This window comes from Phacochoerus africanus, chromosome 1 (assembly GCF_016906955.1).
Source record: "Phacochoerus africanus isolate WHEZ1 chromosome 1, ROS_Pafr_v1, whole genome shotgun sequence".
NCBI lineage: Eukaryota > Metazoa > Chordata > Mammalia > Artiodactyla > Suidae > Phacochoerus > Phacochoerus africanus.
The window spans coordinates 14,142,174-14,161,238 of record NC_062544.1 but is presented as its reverse complement, the minus strand read 5'-3'; the positions used below and the strand labels follow the sequence as shown (position 1 = coordinate 14,161,238).

The 19,065-nt window shown below is 46.9% G+C and overlaps 1 protein-coding gene across 5 annotated transcripts in view; it reads left to right on the top strand.

Annotated features, from left to right (window-relative positions):
* Positions 1 to 19,065, top strand: part of ADAM19 (ADAM metallopeptidase domain 19) — a 98,887-nt gene that overhangs the window by 28,922 nt on the left and 50,900 nt on the right. For all 5 annotated transcript variants that reach the window (XR_007134481.1, XM_047777152.1, XM_047777336.1 and 2 more), the window contains 3 exons: positions 4,759 to 4,837; positions 9,639 to 9,715; positions 18,824 to 19,016. Coding sequence is in view for 4 of the 5 variants with exons in the window: in XM_047777152.1 (XP_047633108.1) it covers positions 4,759 to 4,837; positions 9,639 to 9,715; positions 18,824 to 19,016 (349 nt within the window). In the remaining variant the exon portion in view is untranslated. The remainder of the gene's footprint in view (positions 1 to 4,758; positions 4,838 to 9,638; positions 9,716 to 18,823; positions 19,017 to 19,065) is intronic.

The window sequence follows — 19,065 nt, the reverse complement described above, 5'->3', positions numbered from 1 at the left end:
ATGGGCGCAGGAGGCATTTCTTCAGAAATTACTTTTTCGGAGTTCCCGTCGTGGCGCAGTGGTTAACGAATCCGACTAGGAACCATGAGGTTGCGGGTTCGGTCCCTGCCCTTGCTCAGTGGGTTAACGATCCGGCGTTGCCGTGAGCTGTGGTGTAGGTTGCAGACACAGCTCGGATCCCGCGTTGCTGTGGCTCTGGCGTAGGCTGGTGGCTACAACTCCGATTCGACCCCTAGCCTGGGAACCTCCATATGCCGCAGGAGCGGCCCAAGAAATAGCAAAAAGACAAAAAAAAAAAAAAAAGAAATTACTTTTTCATCAAAGCCAGAAAAAGGAGGGGGCGGGGTGGGAAATCTTGGACAGTTCTTCTCTTTTCCTGGACGCACATCACTCACAACTCATTTCCTGAAAATCCTAATACACTCCGGTGGTGAGAGACGGCTTCCTGCAGATCTGCTGAGCCAGGCCCTTGTCAGAGAGGAGATGAGAACAAGATGTGGTCCAAAAAGGGGTGGCGGGGCTGAGCTGGGCTGCTTAGTGACCCTGTGGCCCTGTCTCTGAGGGTATAGTGCCTTTGGTCCCAAGAGCAGAGCCAGGGCACCACCTGGGCATGTGGGCATAGATCAGCTTAGCTGGGGGCAGTGCGGAGCCTTTGAAAGCAGTGTTTTGTGAATAGGTGAAATTGCACAGATGGTGGTGATGAAACATGACCCTTGCTTTTGCTTCTAGAGGAAGGATGACCTTGCTGGCCAACATCTGCAACCCCATTTGGGGAAAGGGTTGTTATTTAAAAAAACAAACCAAGAAAAACTCCCCTTAGTCCTGAAGTTCTTTATGTCCCTCCCCCTTATCTTACCCTGTGCTTGGCTTACCCCTAGTGCTCTCTGCATATGCACATCTAAAAGCCAAAAGCCTTCTTTTTGTGACATCACAGGTTCTCAAGGCTGCTGTCATCACTGTCAAACTGTGCTTTGGAGTACTGCTGGCAGTGCTTTAGTTTTATGCTTCCACCTTCTAAAGAGAAACAGAGCAGAAAACTGCATAAAAAGTATGGTCTGACCCAACAGTTTGAAACCCAGCTCTGACTGCTGTGACAGCTTGGACAAGTTTCAGTTCCTAGTTCCCAGTGTCCTCCTAGATGTGTTATGAAGATGAAATTGTCTCATGTTTAAATACATGTGAACATTTTTTTTTTTTTAAAGTTTTGGCTGTGCCCATGCGTGTAGAAATTCCCAGGCCAGGGAGTAAACCCTGAGCCATAACAGTGACCCAAGCCACTGTAGTGACAATGCTGCATCCTTAACCCACTGTGCCACAAGAGAACTTCACAGTTGTACTATTTTGACTGCAACTTTTCTGGGTTTCTTAAGCTCAGAATGATCTAGGTGTGGTGGAGACAGAAAGGTGAGGAGGGGGCTTGGGTAGTGAGACACTTGGATATTTCTAAAGTTTATCTGCCTTAAAAGTATGTTGAAAAGTTAAGATTGGGGGGGGGGAGTTCTACATCAGAATCATTCAGAGAGTTATTCCAACCACAGATGGTTGGGCCCCAACTCCAGAGTTTCTGTGGGCTTTGGAATATCTGGGGTGGGTCTTGATAGTCTGCATTTTTAGCTTCTTCCTAGGTGATGCTGATAGTGTTGGCTTCAGAAAGGGTAGTTAGATGGAAGAGGGAGCAGATTGTTTCATGTAGATTCAGAAGACAGAATCAGACCAATGGGTGCTGGTTATAGAGGGCTAGTTTTTGTTTAATGTAAACACTTTCTTTACTATGTGTGGTCAGAAATGGAGTGGGTAGTTTCAGGAACTCCCTGTCACTGGAGATATCCAGTGCTACATGGCCGTCTGGTAGATTTCCTACACAAGGTAGAAGGTTCATTTGTTTGTTCATGTATTCATTCATTCGTCCACTGTTTCACAAAATAAATCTGCCTGGTAGGTGCCCAGAGCTAGAGAGAAGCCTTGAACCAGATAGGTTCAAGGAGCCCAGAGTCTAGTGACATTGGAGTAATGACTCCTAAGGTCCCTTCCAACACTGAGGCTATGAAAGTCCCATGATGACAGTGGCAGATCCTCAGAATAAGAAGGTGCAGAAAGATGCTTACCCTTCTGAGGACATGTGGCCGAGAAGCGACAAGAATGTGGACTCCTCTGAGGTTCAATCTGGATTGCTCTCTTTGGAGCATCTTAGTGTTGCCTGATGAATATCACCCCCTACCACCACCACCCCAAGACTCAGAAAAGGCTGAGGATGTATTTTCCAAGAGTGCACTTCCTGTGGGAAAATTCATGTCTCCCCACTGGCACTCAGGGTGTACCACTGAATTCTGAACTCCTGACTAGCTATCCATTGTGCAGTCTGTGGAAAGAGACCAAGGAAATGGGCTGCAGGAATGAGTTCATTTTTTTTTTTTTTCCCCCACGTCACTCAAGTGATATGCTGGGGAGATTTGGGAGGAAATAGATAAATTCTGCTAGTTTTTCTAGGTTCTTCCCATCATAATCCCTGTTGAAAGCAATAATGATAACCACTAACCTATATTGAACTCCACTCCGAGCCAGGCCTGGATTTAAGCTCTTTTCATGCATTATGTCATTTTACTCTGACAACAACCCTGGTTGAATAGGTATATTGTCCTTGTTTTTGCAGGAGAGGAAACAGAAGTTCAGAGAGGTAAAACAGCTTGCTCATGGCTACAGCGGCAGTAAAGATCAGAGCTGGATCTGAAGCTTAGATTCTCAGACTCCAGACCATGCTCTAGGCTCCTGGTATGCTCAGTGATCCACTCGTTCATTCACTCATTCATTCAGTGATTAGTTAAGGCATTCTTTCAGTGAATAAATGTAAAGCACCAATATATACTGGTGGGCAAGATCACATGATCTCTGTCCTCCTGGGGCTTACAGTTTATCTCCCTCAGACAAGTGGGTGACTCCCCTTGGATCCTCGACTGCTTAAATGTTAAGGAGAAAGAGGGAGACAGAATCTGGCAAGTTTGCTGCTGACCCACAGTTTCCCCATGAATTGGAGTTCCTTTACACAGGCTGGCTTTTCTGCTTTGCTTTATTTTTTCATCTCCCTGTTGGTTTTCTTTTCTTCTTGTCCAAGACTGGACTGTGAAGGGCTTGACATTGCACCAGAGACGATCCTCATGGCATTTGCCTTCTGACTGCACTCGAGGCTGCGGGGGAATCTATCAGGAGTCCTAAAACTGAGGGCTGGAAGTGACTCTAAAGTGACTCTAGAGACCTTCTTCAGTGACCCCGTCTTGTGGGAAATGTTACCTCTTTCAAAACCAGGGTGGTCCCTGAAGATTCCTTTGGCTTTCTGTGCTGGCCTCAGCTTGTATTTTCTTATTTTTTAGAGAGCACTTTTAGATTATGTTTTCAGTTTTCAAAATAAATGATAATTTTTTGGATCAACCAAATTTTCAGAAATACACAACTTAGGAGTTCTTGTGTGGCGCAGGAGGTTAAGGATTTGGCATTATCACTGGAGTGGCTCGGATTGCTGCTGTGGTGTGGGTTCACCTGGCCCAGGCACTTCAGTAGGACGTGGGTGTGGCCCAGAAAAAAAAAAAGAGAGAGAGAGAGAGAAATACACAACTTACATTGTGAATATCTTCTGTAAGCCCCTGAGATAACCACCATTGACCCTGAACATTCCTTTCTCCAGCTGTTGTCAATGCAAACACTAGTGTTACTAGTTGTTACTTTGTTATTGAAAGGGATTTTAAAAATATGTATTTTCCTGAAGCTTCTTGTCTTTAACTCCATTTTAGATATCTTTCCATATTAGTAGATATAGATCCACTTAATTCCCTCTTTATTAGACCCCAAGTTTTAGTCATGCTTTCCATTAGGAACTTTTCGCTCCCTGACCTCCACTTTCTTTAGGTTCCTTCTGCTTTGAATGTGGCTGAGCTAGTTGAAGCATCCATTTGGCTCTTTTATTTCTCATTTAACTTTCAGAGAAATTCTAAAAGCCTTACTTGGGGTCACCTTGCCTTTGTTGAGGTCTTCTTAACCTCAGCTTCAAGAGGTCTGTGGCAAGAGAGAAACTAATGTCCAATTTTAGAAAAGAAAAAAAAAAATTCTTAGAAGGGTAATACACAGAACTACCAGGTCTCAGGAAATCTGAACCACTAGGTCTCAGAAACAAACGGGCAAAGGAAAATCCCAGAATCCATGCAGCAGGAACAGCGGAACAGATGAATTGCTCCCATCTGTTAATGTCTTGCACCATGACTCCACTGGCTTCGCTTGCAGCCTGGGCCACCCTTGGCTAAGGCCACGTAGGACACCTTGATTGACAGTCTTACCAAAACATGCAGCAGGCAGGAGGGATTCCCCTAAAGAAAAGTTGGTGTGCTGACACCAAAAGTTGATGCATGTGCCGGGGAAAACAATCAATCAGGGTACACAAAGGGTCCTTAGACCTTGGGAAATTTTGTAAATGTGTTTGCATATACATGTATTTCCCCAGGACCTGGAAAAATGTAAGATCACTGCTTTGCTGGTCAACTCCATCTGGTTGTGCCTGAATCAAGTGATGATGCCAGTGAATGCAAAATTCATAACAAACTTCATCCCGTTTTTCTGTTCGTCCCTTATGTCCTTCCTTAAGACCACCCAGTTCCTCCTGTGCAGAGATGTGTGGGGTGGGTCTTGCAGGTTCAGTTGGCATCACTGGCAGCTGCCCCCAGGAGGGTGAAATCCAACATCTAAGGAACAACTGTCTGTTTTTACTCTTTTCAGGCACCTTTTTGCTCCAGCCTACACAGAAACCCATTACACTCCAAGTGGCAACCCTCGAACCACCACCCTGAAATCCGAGGTAAGTTCAGGTTAACAAACACTTATCAGGCAGCTGCCCTGGCCCAGAACCACCTGAGAAAGTGAGGAAATGCTCAGAGTGACTGTCCTCTCCCTGAAGGAGTCATTTCCCTTGATGGAAGACCCAGAGAGTGAGCAGGAGAAACACAGTGTGAATTTGTTGCTTGATAAGTGCCCCCTGCCCTTTGCTGGCTAAAATGGTGAAACAAACAAATAGAGTATTTTAGGCTCGCTGCATCTGATTAAAATTGATATATAAATCGGAGTTCCCGTCGTGGCGCAGTGGTTAACGAATCCGACTAGGAACCATGAGGTTGCGGGTTCAATCCCTGCCCTTGCTCAGTGGGTTAAGGATCCGGTGTTGCCATGAGCTGTGGTGTAGGTCGCAGACGCAGCTCAGATCCCGTGTTGCTGTGGCTCTGGTGTAGGCTGGCAGCTACAGCTCCGACTGGACCCCTAGCCTGGGAACCTCCATATGCCGCAGGAACGGCCCTGGAAAAGGCAAAAAGCCAATAAATAAATAAATAAATAAATAGATAGATAGATAGAATGGATGTAAATCAGTGTGAAGCATACATTTTCTTTGCTCTATGTTAATTACCCACATTCTAACAGCAGTTTAAGTAAAAGAAACGATTTACCGGTAATCCTGTAGTCTGACTCAGTCAGGTGTTTGTTTCTTTCTCCTGTGAGTGTGTACGCTTTTGTCGTCTGCCTTTCTAATGTGATTTTAGGATGGGAAGATTTTATTTTGCTATCTTCACATTGGATATCTTTCCCCTCAGAGGTGAATTCAGATGTTTGCACAAAGACTCATCATTTTAAAAATGGTCTTTCAGTTTTAGTCTTTTAGTTTGCTTCACCACACCAGTAGTGAAAATTTGGTCACAGATGGACATTTAAAGTCACAAATTATACATATCTCGTGGTTTACCAGCTTTTCCTACAGAGAACTTGATAGAAATTGTAGGATTAGAGTGGTGTGATTTTGGTTTAAATCATTTCTTTCCTTACACTTTTGTTAATATGTTGGTAACATAAAGCAAAGAAAATATGCTTCATGATGATTTATACCAACTTTAATTAGGTGTAATTACCCTAATGATTTCTTTAACCATTTTAGTCCACAGCGGAGGGAACCCTTGGCAATGTGCAGAGGTAGTTTGGATTGTCATGACTGGGAGGTGGATGCTAGGGCTTCTGGGGCCACGGGTGCTGCTACTTATCCTATGGGGCACAGGACAGCCCTCCACGGCAGACAGCTATCCATTCTCAGAGAGCTGGGCAGAAGGAGCAGGGAAGATAGACACCAGCAGAAGGAGCAGTGTCTCTTGCCTTTGTGGCCAGACATAATGGACTTTTGTGGAGCCCAGATCTGGGAGGGCTGGTGTGTCGGCAGCAGGACAGGCTCCTCTGCCTCAGTTCCTGTCCGACAGCATCCCACGGAACTTGAGATTCCCATGGGACCCTGCCAGAGTGCAAAAGCCTGGAAGACAACGATAGCTGCTATCGGTCCTGAACAGTGCAGATGAGTTTATCAGATCACCTTTGAATGAGGAGAGGGACACAGGGCAGTTAACTGCCCAGAGATCCCACAGGTCTGTAGTAACTGAGTAGCCGGCAGGCTGCGTTGGAGTGTTGCATGTGAATACCAGTGCTGCCTTGTCTGTCAAGACCTTCCTGGGTGGGGAAGGAGTTGGCAGTGTGGCCGTTGCCTGTGGCAGGCAGGTAGCCTGTGTCTCCTCGTCTCTGGGGAAGCTGCCCAGCAGTGGTTCCACACCTTCTTCAAGGTCCCTTGGCTCAAAACTTCTTCCTCCCTTGAGACTTCCGTTCTCTGCCTCCAGGGAGCCTGGCAGAGGATAGACATGCCTCAAAATCCTCTTGCCATCGTGACCTCACAGCACACCCTCCTCTGCTTGTCTCCGGCCCTTCTGGACCCAGAGGAGCTGAAGAATGGGTCTCAGTGCATGAGTTTGCCATGAGCTCATGCTTCCTGCTACGAAAGCCCCCTCGGGGTGGTCCCCTTGGGCAGAGAAGTGAGAAGGAATGCGATGACTTCATGGTTGTTCTCTTGGTTTACTTGTTCTTTGTGCTCTCAGGATTAGGCAGAGCTGTCATGAGGGTCTTTGAGAAGCAGAGGAGAGTGAGAGAACTTCCCCTGCCTCGCAGAGAGCCCCTCTCTGCTGAAGGTCTTGTTGACCGAAGCCCATCCCTGCTGAAATAAGGGTCGACTCGCTGTTTTCTTACATCCCCTGCTCCTGGGCCCTCGCAAAGCTCCCACCCAGCCCCAGGGGGCCCCCAGTTAGCTTTCTTCCTTGGGAGCTGAAGACTCTGAGAGAAACAGGAATGGAATAACCAGTTAGCTGTACTTGACCCAAACATTGAAGGCTGCACTCGACACCAAACTTGGCCTGGGGTAGCAGGAGTTCTGGGAACTTTATCAAACCCATTGCCTGGCCTGTAGGCTCCGACCCTGATCTGGGTCAGGTCACTGGGGGAATGGTCTGTGGGTGTGTTCCCAGTCAAATGAGTTGCAGAGTTTGGGGTCTGAAGCCACGGTTTTAGTCTTGGCTTTAACCAGCTCTGTGACCTCAAAAACCCTTTTGACCATGGTAGTGTTGGGTTTCCTCATCTGAAAATTGGATGCACTCATATCTGACTCTCAGGGCTATGGACGGGTAAGATGAGTCACCGATTTTTATGGGAATTTATAAACATCTCTTCCAACGCCACATTTTACAGATGAGGACATTGAGAGGAGAAGAGAAAAAGGAACAGGCCTAAGTTGAGATAACCAGTGAGTGGCAAGGCTTAGACTAGTACCTCAGTCTCCATTGGTGCTGGAAGTAATAGAGCTTTGACAGATGCAGTTCCACACACTGGGTCTGCTTTTGCTAAGAGAGGCAGAGCATGGAGCCTGAAGTCAGGCTGCTGGGGTTTGAATTGGCTTTGCTTCACGGCCCTGCGAATGACTTAAAACCTCTCCAACTTTTAGTTTCTACCTTTAAAAAGTGGAAATAATAGTATCCATCTCCTAAGGCTGTGACCAGAATTAAAGGAAGAAAAATTGATGCGAGGTGTTTATCCAGGAACAAGAGCAGGATAGATACTAGCTTTTACTGTTACAGCAGTAACTGGCAGGCATTATCATCACAGGTGGTGATGTGTATGAAAGCCCTTCATGAATTTAAAGCATATTGTACTACCTCATGCCTAGAGCTGGCGGGAGGTGCAACTAGAGAATATAAACCTGAACGGGTTAGCTGTCTCCTGGGTCACATGCCTTCCTGCTAGGGACCAAGGAACAGCCACAAGCAAGTGTGGTCCTGGTGATGGATCACTTGAACTATTGCAATGTAGGCGAATGCTAGACATTCCTGATTGGCTCTGCTCAGGCTCAGGATGTTGGTGGGAAAAGATAAAGCTTCCGTGCCTGCAACTACACAGTTTACATCCTTCTTAAGACCTTCTTAAGAACCTGGTTCTGCCCTGGGGATTTTACCTTCTTTTTCCTCTGACCCAGCTTATCGCTTTTGACCAATTTGAGAAGCTTACAGGAATGTGTCCATTGTTATCATCCATCAGTGTGTTGGGGACTGTCCTGGTTTGTGTCTTTCTGTCTGGTTTACAGTTTATCACTCTCGGCAGGGTTCTGGTTTGCCTCGTGAATGCTCTGGCAACCCTACTTATAAAACACTACGTTGGCACCTTGAACTTTATTTCAAGCCACTCTTCATGATTTGTAATTATCTTTGTGTCTGTATGGCTTTTTAACTGAGATTGGCTATCACAAGAACATAAGTCCCATGAAGGCTAGAGCTGTGTCTTTGTTCACTATTGTGTCTCGGGGTCAAGCCACGGGCCTGACACATAATGATTTGCAGCCATGGAGGAATCTGCTGGGTTGGGAAGACCAGATGGCCTTGAGACACCCTGGCTAGAGAGCAGCAGCAGACCCATAAGTGTCCATGGATGCAGTTGCCAAATCAAGTCTGTTCCAGGCATGCAGGGACTCAGGGGAGGCGGGGAAGCCTGGAGATCGATCGGTTTCCTAGGGCTGCATAACTAAGTACCGTAAACTTGGAGATTTAAAACAACAGATGTGTTCTCTCACAGTTCTGGGGGCCAGAAGTCCAAAATCAAGGTCATGCTCCCTCTGTAGTCTAGACAAGGATTCTTCCTTGCCTCTTCCAGCCTCAGGTGGCCCCTGGCCATCCTTGGTGCTCCTCGACTTCTAGTTTCATTACTAACCTCTGCCTCCATCTCCAAATGGCCTTCTTCTTTGTGTGTATGTGTCTCTCTGTGTCTTTGCCTCTTTCTGTAAGGATACTTGTCTGGTATAATTACATCTGCAAAGACCCTGTTCCAAATAAGATCACATTCTGAGGTTCTCGATAGACATGCATCTTGGGGTTGGGGGGATATTCAACCCTTACAGGAGGTCACAGTGGTGACTCTAGTGGAGAGGCAAGCTTTTCAGTAGCCAGTGTTTCATATGGCCAATATCACGCCATGGAAAGAGATCTGGAATCCTGGGTTGTGCAACTAGCAGGGAGACTTTTGGCAAATCTCTATGCTCTTCTGAACCTCAGCTTCTTCATCTGTTCAGTGGAGATGATGGCATTTGGCCTGCCCCACCTCCCAGGACCATTATGAGGAGCAAATAAAATGGTGGCTTGGAAAGGTCTTTGCAGATGGTGAGGTTAGGGTAGATCTAGAACCATCCCTGACCTTCACGAGACTCTAACATTGCCATGGTGATCAGTATTCTGTGGTCTGACCACCTGCTTTCTCCTTGCTAGGACCACTGTTTTTACCACGGGACGGTGAGGAAGGCGGAAGAGTCCAGTGTCACGCTCAGCACCTGCCGGGGAATGAGGTAAGAAGCCCTGACAGTGCTCGGGGCACCTGGCACTCTGCCTGGGCATGACATTTTTAGGACAAGCAGAGCTGGCCTTGGACAGGGACTTTGAAAAACTGTCTGTTGAGAAAATATACAAGCCAGCTCTGAGACTGGCTGAGCTTGGAAGAGACAAGGGGGATGATAATATAATAATAATAATAATAATAATAATAATAATAATAATAAATATTCCACAAGTTCACTGGAATTGAGTGTACCCTTTCTTGAAGAACTTGAGGTTTTATTATTTTTTAGGTATGATGACTGCCCCCCTTCCTCTCCTTTTAGAAAAGAGGCGATGATCCAGAAAACCTGTATTCTAATTCCTGATACTAATTGCCAGGACTTTAATTGCTTACACTACATGGTACCTATACCCAGTGTGTTGATAAGTTAGCTCTATGAAAACGAAAAACAGAAAAAGTCTTGATTCATAGGCTCTGCCAATATGCTGGTAAAAATATTCCCACCCTGACCAATTCAAAGCTCTCCACATTGATGGTACTGAAGGTAGCATTGGGAAGAAATGCACGTGGTTGACCCTCAGGAGCCAGCCGGAGGTGTTTCTGCTGTGTACCCTTCCTCTCTGTTGATTGACTCATTCAACAAATTTTTCCTTCAGCAGATTAATATTGGGTGTTTACTCTACACCCATGCCCTGCTTGGGGTGGAGGAAAGACAGGCATATGAAAGCAGTTTCTGGAGTTCCTGTTGTGGCACAGCAGAAACAAACCCAAGTGGTATCCATGAGGATGCGGGTTTGATCTCTGGCCTCGCTCAGTGGCTGGGGGATCCAGTGATGCAGTGAGCTCTGCGATATAAGTCACAGATGCAGCTCAGATCCGGTGTGGCTGTGGCATAAGCTGGCAGCTATAGCTCCGATTCCACCCCTAGCCTGAGTACTTCCATATGATGAGCGTGTGGCCCTAAAAAGCAAAAAAAAAAAAAGTAATTTCCCGAGCCTTCAGTTTCTCATCTGTAAAGTGGGCATGGGTGACAGGCATGGTGCAGAATGTTAAGTGCTACGTTAACTCTTTAGCGCTCACACAGGATTATTACCATCTTATAACAGTGAAATGATGCCAAGACTCACCCAGGCTCACATGCCAATGCAAGGCCCGTCATGTGGTCGATTCTATGGGTTTGTTTTTCCATCGAGCCACGTCTTCTGTGCGAGGTTTCATGGTGGGTCGGCTGGAGGGAATTCGGGAGGAAGCAAGTTTTGGCTGGGAGACCATAACGGTGGCCCCAGATCCCCTCACTCAAGTGGCCTGATTGAACCCAGCCAACTGGCCTCACAGTGGTGTTTACAGGCCTAGCTACACCACCTGCAGTCTTCAAGTAAACAACGTCTGTCCCAAGAAGGGGGAAAGGGAACACGCAGGTGTGACTTGCTTCGCCTTGCCTCTTCCTCTGTCCCCTTGGAAAGGAGCAGTGGGAACTTGGCGTGGCCTCTTGTAAATCATTCCCACAGCCGTGCTGACAGGGGAAAACCCGGCTGAGCCGTCCATGTGTTTCTGTTTCGCAAGCTTCTCTCTGGGGGTGTCCACCCTCCTTACTTTTCCAGCCTTCTCACTGCACCTTAAGAAACCAAGGTGGTGTCTGTGGGCCTGACTGATTTAAGAGCTGGCGATGCTTGCCAGATGGCTCCATTTGGACTCTGGAGGAAGAGCAGCTGCAGTGGCAGCAGTCTTTAGACCTATGCAACACTCAAGTCACTCCGCAGCAGGCTCCTAAAGCAGTGCTGCAATGGAAAATCTCCATAGCAATGGTTCTTTTCTCCTGGAAGCATGATCTTCTTTTTTTTTTTTTTACTTTCCCCAGGGCCACGCCTATGGCATATGGAAGCTCCCAGGCTAGGGGTCAAACGGGAGCAGCAGCTGCTGGCCACGGCCACAGCCATACCAGATCTGAGCCCCATCTATGACCTATAGCACAGCTCAGGGCACTGCCACCGTAACCTTTACCCACTGAGCAAGGCAGCCCGTGACCTCACGGATAGTAGTCAGGTTCGTAACCTGCTGATCCACAGTGGTAACTCGAGAAGGCATACTCTTTGTGAATGGATGGGAGAAAGCAGGTAGGATTTATACCGAGTGGGATTTTCAGGCTGATGATACAAATGTAGAGGAATCCAGCTGAGTTTTTAGAGTGTTTCCAGGCCCCCCTTCTCTCCAAAGCATAAGCTAATCTAATTGAAGAATATGGGATCAGAGTGAAAATAAATTCATGTAATATAAGAAAGTACAACAAAAGATGTCTCTTCCTATTTCCAGAATCCTGCCTCCCCAACGGCAGCCATTGTTACCAGTTTCTTGGGTATCCTTTTAGAAATACTGCTTCCGAAAAAGGTCACAGATATATAATGTAAGCCCCTTTGTAATCTTCTGTGGGCCTCTGACTCCTTTGAGAATTGAGTAGCAGCTACGGATATCTATAAAACTACACCAATAAAAAGATGGGGCAGTGAGTATTTAGAAGGAAATCTAGACAGTACTGGGCTGAGGTATCCTCTACTGAACTTTGGGATTTGGTAGATACCGTGTGTGTCTGTCCCCAGCTCACTGTCTATCAGCAGAAGTATTGATTGCAGTTAAACAACTTTTTTTCAGCCTGATTGGTCAGTTTTATTTATAAAGAAAATGATTATTAAAATTATCATTGCATAACTGATGAGTGTGCTAAACATTCAAGTAATATAGGAGCATAAAACTAAAAGAAGTGAAAATTCTTTATCCTGTCCCACCCTTTCAATTAATCTCATTCCCCATTTGTAATCACTGTTGGGAGTGTACATAATTGAAATGCACAGTTGTCTGCATATATGATTTTTTTAATTCAAGTGAGATCACCCTATACATACCATTCTGTCAGTTTTTTTCTGCCAATTTAACATTGCATCTTAGGCATACATAGATCTAGCTCATTCTTTTAATGGCTGCATGGTATATTGTATACTAATGTCTTACAAGTTTAATTGCATAGAAAGTCTTTTAAAGACATAGAGTAAATCATCTATAATGATCTGTTGGTATATCACCCTTAGATTATAGCAAATCTGTCCTCAAAACTCTGGGCTCCACAGTCCCTGTGGTTGTACCTCACCCTGGTCCCTGGCCTCGGACTGTGCGGAAGGACAGAGAATATGAGATTGAGAGTGACCGGGGAGGATTGTGTGAATGTGCACGTGAGGGCCTAGAAGGAGCAGTTTAGAGTCAAGTGACCTGAGTTTCAGATCTAGCTCCACACCTCCTGGCTGTGTGATCCTGAGCTTTCACTTTCTCCTGGTCTCTGCCTTGGCCAGACTGCTCCACCTCATGGGCCTCAGCTCTGTAGACGGTATTTGCAGTGCAGAAGGCTGCTGAGTCCAGGTGGGCGGCCAAGGGTGCTGTCAGGACCCTACCCGTGCATGATGAGCCTAGATGGCATGAGACCTGTGATCTGCCCCCAGCCCTAACAGAAACTCACTAGGTGACTTGGCCAAAGCCTCTTTCTCTGGGTTTTGGTTCCTCTCACCTGAGAAAGGAGAGAAAAGGACCAAACCATGAAAAGGACCCTTCAGTGTCGGAAGTTCTGCACTGCAGAGATCGCGGGCAGTTTCCAGAATGTGGAGCACCTGGGACAGAAGGAATCCGTCCACACTTGTCTGCCCCTTTGCCAAGGAGTGGTGTGTCCCTTTCCCCTTTGAATGAATACTCGGCCTTCCTTCTGCAGAACAGATAAAAAATGGTACCTGTATGTCTGGTACAGAATCAAGCTTCAGAGGGCAGTATCAGTAAGTTGTGCCAGGTATAGATTCTGGGGTCAAACAATTCTTGCTTTGAAACCTGACAGGTTGCACCATTTCTCTAGGGTCAGTTTTCCCACCTGTAAAGTGGGAGCAAAAATTGTGCTATTATTGGTGGATTTGCATTAGGTGATGAATGCAACTGCCTTGACATCAGGGACTCTTGTTTTGTTTTGTTTTTTGAATCATGCTACATCCCTAGTGCCTCAAACAATTCCTGGCATGCAGTAGGTTCTCAATACATATGTGTTGAATGGCTACTAAAATGCCTTTTATTCTGCCTGGTGTATAATATATGCTCAATGACTGTTAGCTGTTTTTAAAAATGTGACCCTAATTGTTGGTAAACAGGGGGCAGCTTTGTTGAGTAACTCACCTCAGAGCTAGCAGATAGCAGGGCTAGAATTTGAATCCAGGTGTGTCCTACTCATGAGCCCATGCTCTCCATCTGTGCCTTGTCACCCATCCCAGAGGGCCCACCTCACCTGTGTGCCTTCTTTGTTCCCCTCTGTGCTGCCTTTGAAACTCCCTGTAACTCCTTGTCACTTACATGCAGATTTCTGGGGAAGAAAAGAGGGATGACTGGGTGATTACATCTTAGGGCACCTCGGGATATAGAATGCATCCCCTGGAGTTTAGCTCTGAATGGACAAATACCCAAGAAGCAGTTCTTCCTTGCCTGGTTCCTGGAAAGATGCATTTGAGCGAGTCCTGCAGTCATTCAGGGGTTAAACCTGCTGCCCACCTGGCCTGGCCTGCCAGGGTTCCTCTGTACAATTTCATTCGCATCAAGCTCTCAACAATGAGGAATAGAATGGAGAGCAGGAGGAGGGAGAATAAATAGCGTGTGAGGTCCTGGCCACCAGCCTCTTGGGTCCCCCTCCTGAGCCCCCCGGCTGAGCTCGGCCAGTGCTTACATTTAGCAAATTAGATAACTGAGACGCTTAGAAGGAGAAATGACTGGTGAGTGCTCAGGGAAGGGCAGCTAGCAGTGCTTGGGGGTGGTGACAGGGGAGGGTCTCAGGGACTAATTCTCTTGGCTGGGGTTCGCTGTGAACCTTGTGCTGGGGCTTGGGTCAGCCTCCCCTCCACCCCCAGGCAGTAGGGAAGGTGGCAACTGTGACGCAGGAGCATTTCCAGGGGCCACAGTGGGGGAGGGGTGGGGAATGGCCACAAAGTCCTGTTGCTGGGAGAACCTTCAGTAGCCTTCTGAGCTTGTGTTTCTCCAGTTATTATGTGCCTGCTTCCTGAAACAGAATTGCCTGAGCTCTGTAAAAAGACAGGACCCTGCCAGAACCTGGGCCCCAGGTCAAAGTTCCTGAGTGTGACTGAGCAAGGGATTACTGTGGGACTTGTTCACAAAGCAGATGCTCAGGCCTACAGAGTCTGAGTCTCCTGGGCTGGGCCTGGACATCTGTATTTTTAACGCACCCTGTAGAATATACTAATGGTTAGCTCCAGGAGCTTTGATCCTAAGATCGCCAACCCATTTGCTTGGAACTCGCTGATAGGGCAGATACTATAGAGGTTAAAGGTACAGGGTCCAGAGTGCCAGACTTAAATCTTTGGCCCCAGCATACCCATGACAACTTATTTATTTATTTAATGCATTTTTTTTGGCTGCTCAAGACATGTGGAAGTTCCTGAGCCAGGGATCATACTGGAACCACAGCAGTGACAACGCTGAGTCCTTAACCACTAGGCTGCCAGGAAACTCCTGGAGCTTGTTATCTCAACCCTCTGGGGCTCAGTTTCCTTCTCTGTTAGATGGGACCCATGATGGTGCTTTATAACGTTGATGTGACAATGAAATGAGGATGACGATTGCAAGCACAGTGCCTGGATATCATTAACTCTCAAAAGATGGTGACTAGGGGAGTTTGCATTGTGGCGCAGTGGTAACGAACCCGACTAGTATCCATGAGGACACAGGTTCCATCCCTGGCCTCTCTCAGAGGGTTAAGGATCCCGTGTTGCTATGGCTCTGGTGTAGGCCGGCAACTGCAGCTCTGATTCATCCCTTAGCCTGGGAACCTCCTTATGCCACGAGTGCAGCCCTAAAAATAAACAGACACCAAAAAAACGGTGACTAAAGATGACAAGTAGACTGACTGCCACCTCTGTCTCCTTATCTCTCAGCTGGCGTCTTACTTCAGACAGGCCACTTGGGGAATGGCCAGTCATACCTCAGTGGAGAGTTGCTAATTCTCATTGCTTATAGCCCCTCTACAGGGCTGTTGTGACAGAGGCAGTGTGAGGTCATAGTTAGGTTCCCAGGACCTAGAACCTGACTGCTTAGGTTTTTACTGCCTTTGTGACTTTGGTCAGTTAATTAACCTTGCTGAGCCTTAGTTTTTTCTTTTGTTTAATGAGGATAATATTTGTAAGGGTCCTAGAAGTTGGTGTGAATGATAAAATACTCACCACAGTGCCTGGTCCATAGCAAAGACTCAGGAATTTATAGCCACCGTCATTGTTATTCACTGTGTACCAAACTTTTGTGTGGTCTCCGTCCCCTTTGGCCTAGCGGCTTATTCAGGTGATGGCTGGTCAACTAGCCTAGAACTTAAGTGGAAACTTTCCACTCACTGTTATCTCCACAGCCACAACCCAGTGCCCATCAGCTGGTTTGTGGTCAAGCCCTCTGTTTGCAATGTTTGTAGCCGTTGGGGGGCTTGATCCAGAAAGATGAGAAGAGAGCTTGGGAACAGGATGCCCGCAGCAGCTCTGCCCTCTGCCCTTTCCTGTCTGGATTCAGGAGCGGATGTGACCCTCCCTCTTTGCTCCATTCCCACCCCCAGCAGTTCAGGGAGCACCTTGGGTGTCCCGCCTGGTGCTAGCCCTGGGATTGCTGCGTCAGCCTGGGCGAGGCAGCCGGGAAGTGTCAGGCTCCCGGGCAACCGAATGAGGTCAACCAGGGATGGATTCCAGGAAGGGCTGCTGCTGATCAGAGCCTGGTGCTGTCTTTCCTGAGAGCATCCTGAGCCTCCTCCAAAGGACAAAAACTGGGTGGAGATCCCGAAGGGCTAGGGGTAGGGTTGAAAGTTGAGATAGCCGAAGAGCAAGGTCCTACTGATTTGGAGTGGCAAAGACGAACTTGGAGCTTTTGAATTTTTTGGATGGGTTGGGGACCTGGCATTTTGGAGCACACAAAATGCCATGGGGCCCCTGAGATTCATTGCTGGGATCTTTCTTCCCCAGGGCCCTGAGTACATTCCCTTGTCTAGTTTTCTTTCCTTCCTTTCCTTTTCTTTCTTTCTTTCCCTTTCTTTCTTTCTTTCTTTCTTTCTTTCTTTCTTTCTTTCTTTCTTTCTTTCTTCTTTTTCTTTCTTTCTTTCTTCTTTCTTTCTTTCTTTCTTTCTTTCTTCTTTCTTTCCTTCCTTCCTTCCTTCCTTCCTTTCCTTCCGTCTTCCTTCCTTCCTTCCTTCCTCCTTTCCTTCCTTTCCTTCCTTTACTTCCTTTCCTTCTTCCCTTCCTTTCCTTTCCGTCCTTTTCATTTCCTTTCTTTCCTTTCTTTCCTTTCCTGTCTTTCCTTTCTTTCTTTCTTCTTTCCACTCCCATGGCATATGCAAGTTCCCAGGGGTCAAATTGGAGCTGCAGCTGCCAGCCTACACCACAGCCCCAGGGACATGGGATTCAAGCCACGTCTGACACCTACACCATAGCTCACAGCAACACTGGATCCCTGACCCACTGAGTGAGGCCAGGGATTGAATCTGCATCCTCATGAATACTAGTTGGATTCATTTCCACTCCGTCATAATGGAAACTCCTCCTAGTCTGGTTTTCATCTCACCGTAGCAAGGCTGGCACACCATGCTACATGGGATTCTGACGACCTTCCATTGATTATTTGTGATAATGACTGATAATAAGTCGTGGTGCTCTTTCTCATCAAGTCCAGATAAAGTGTCCATAAGCCTCATGGATGCAGCACTCCAGGCAGCTGCATCCGATCTATCAGTGTTAATGGTGATAAAAGCCTTTTGCCTTCTCTGTTACATACTGTAGCGATTTACTCCAATGACCAGACTCTGAGTTCCATGAGGATAGGCATCTGGTCTGTCCTGTTCATGACTCCGTCCTCAGCAACTATGCCTGGCACATAGCAGGAGCTCAGGAAATACTTGTAGAGTGAAGGACTGACGGTCCTCCACTGGGCTGGGAATTAAACTTGAGGCTAAGGATTACGTTTCAATTACAGAGTAAGGACTCAATGAGTGAAAGAATGTAATGAACAAATGCACGTCGTTATTTAGAGTTCAAGGCTAGTGTCTGTAACCTAGAGAACGGAGTGGTCACGCATGTGTGATTGTGGGTGTTACCTCACCGATGAACTGCCTGGCTGACGTGGGGAAATTGAGGCTGGTAGGCATGTCATTGGTGCTGTGTTTAGCTTTGTTGTCTAAGAACAATGACACCTGTTTCCATTTAATCATCCCACGGGACCTGTGAAGTTAGGAAACTATCATTTTCATGTACACATGGGGAAACCAAGGCTCAGGGTGACTTAAGGGTTTGGGGGAAGAGTATTTGGCAGTTTAGTGTTGGAGCTATGTTTAGGGCTTGGGTCTCCTCACTCCCAGGCCAGCCTTCTTTCTCCAGTCACATGTCATTTTCTCAGTCTGTAAAGTTTGACGTGAGATTTGTCATATGCCATGTTTGGGTCTGGGAGGCTTTTTGGAATCCTAGTCCTACCATTTTTTTTATAAATAACAACTGTCCCTGGTCCAGCCCTTTTATTTTATTTTTATTTTATTTTATTTTATTTTATTTTATTTTTATTATTTTTAGGGCTGCACCTGTGGCATATGGAGGTTTCCAGGCTAGGGGCTGAATTAGAGCTACAGTTGCTGGCCTACACCACAGCCATAGCAATGCAGCATCTGAGCCACACCTGTGACCTACACCACAGCTCACGGCAACACCGGATCCTTAACCCACTGGGCGAAGCCAGGGATCAAACCCAAAACCTCATGGTTCCTAGTCAGATTCATTTCTGCTGAGCCACGATGGAAACTCCTGGTTCCGGCCTTTTAGAACCTTGGAGCTTCTCTGTGATAAGCTTCCATACCCTGAAACTGTGCACCGCATCTCATGTACACATGGATTTCTCTAGAGAGGAAGTCTTAAGTATGCATCAGATTCTCATGCAGGAGTGCATGACCCCATAATGAGATTAAGAGGCAGTGAACACAACCAACTGTGCCATTTTGTACACGGGGAAACAGGCCTGAGCAAGGGGCTTTTCCAGTACTGCAGTCTTTGACCAGAGGTTCTATTTCTTCTACCTGCAGAGGACTGATTACGGTGAGCAATAACCTCAGCTACATTATCGAGCCTCTTCCTGGCAGCGAGGGCCACCACCTTATTTACAGATCTGAACATCTCAAGCTGCCCCTCGGGAACTGTGGGTTCCAGCACCCCAAGCCCACAGCCAAGGATTGGGCCCTTCAGTTTACGAACCAGACCAAGAAACGACCTCGCAGGGTGAGTTTCTCAGTGCAGGAATCAACCCAGGGATAGATTTGTCCCCTCT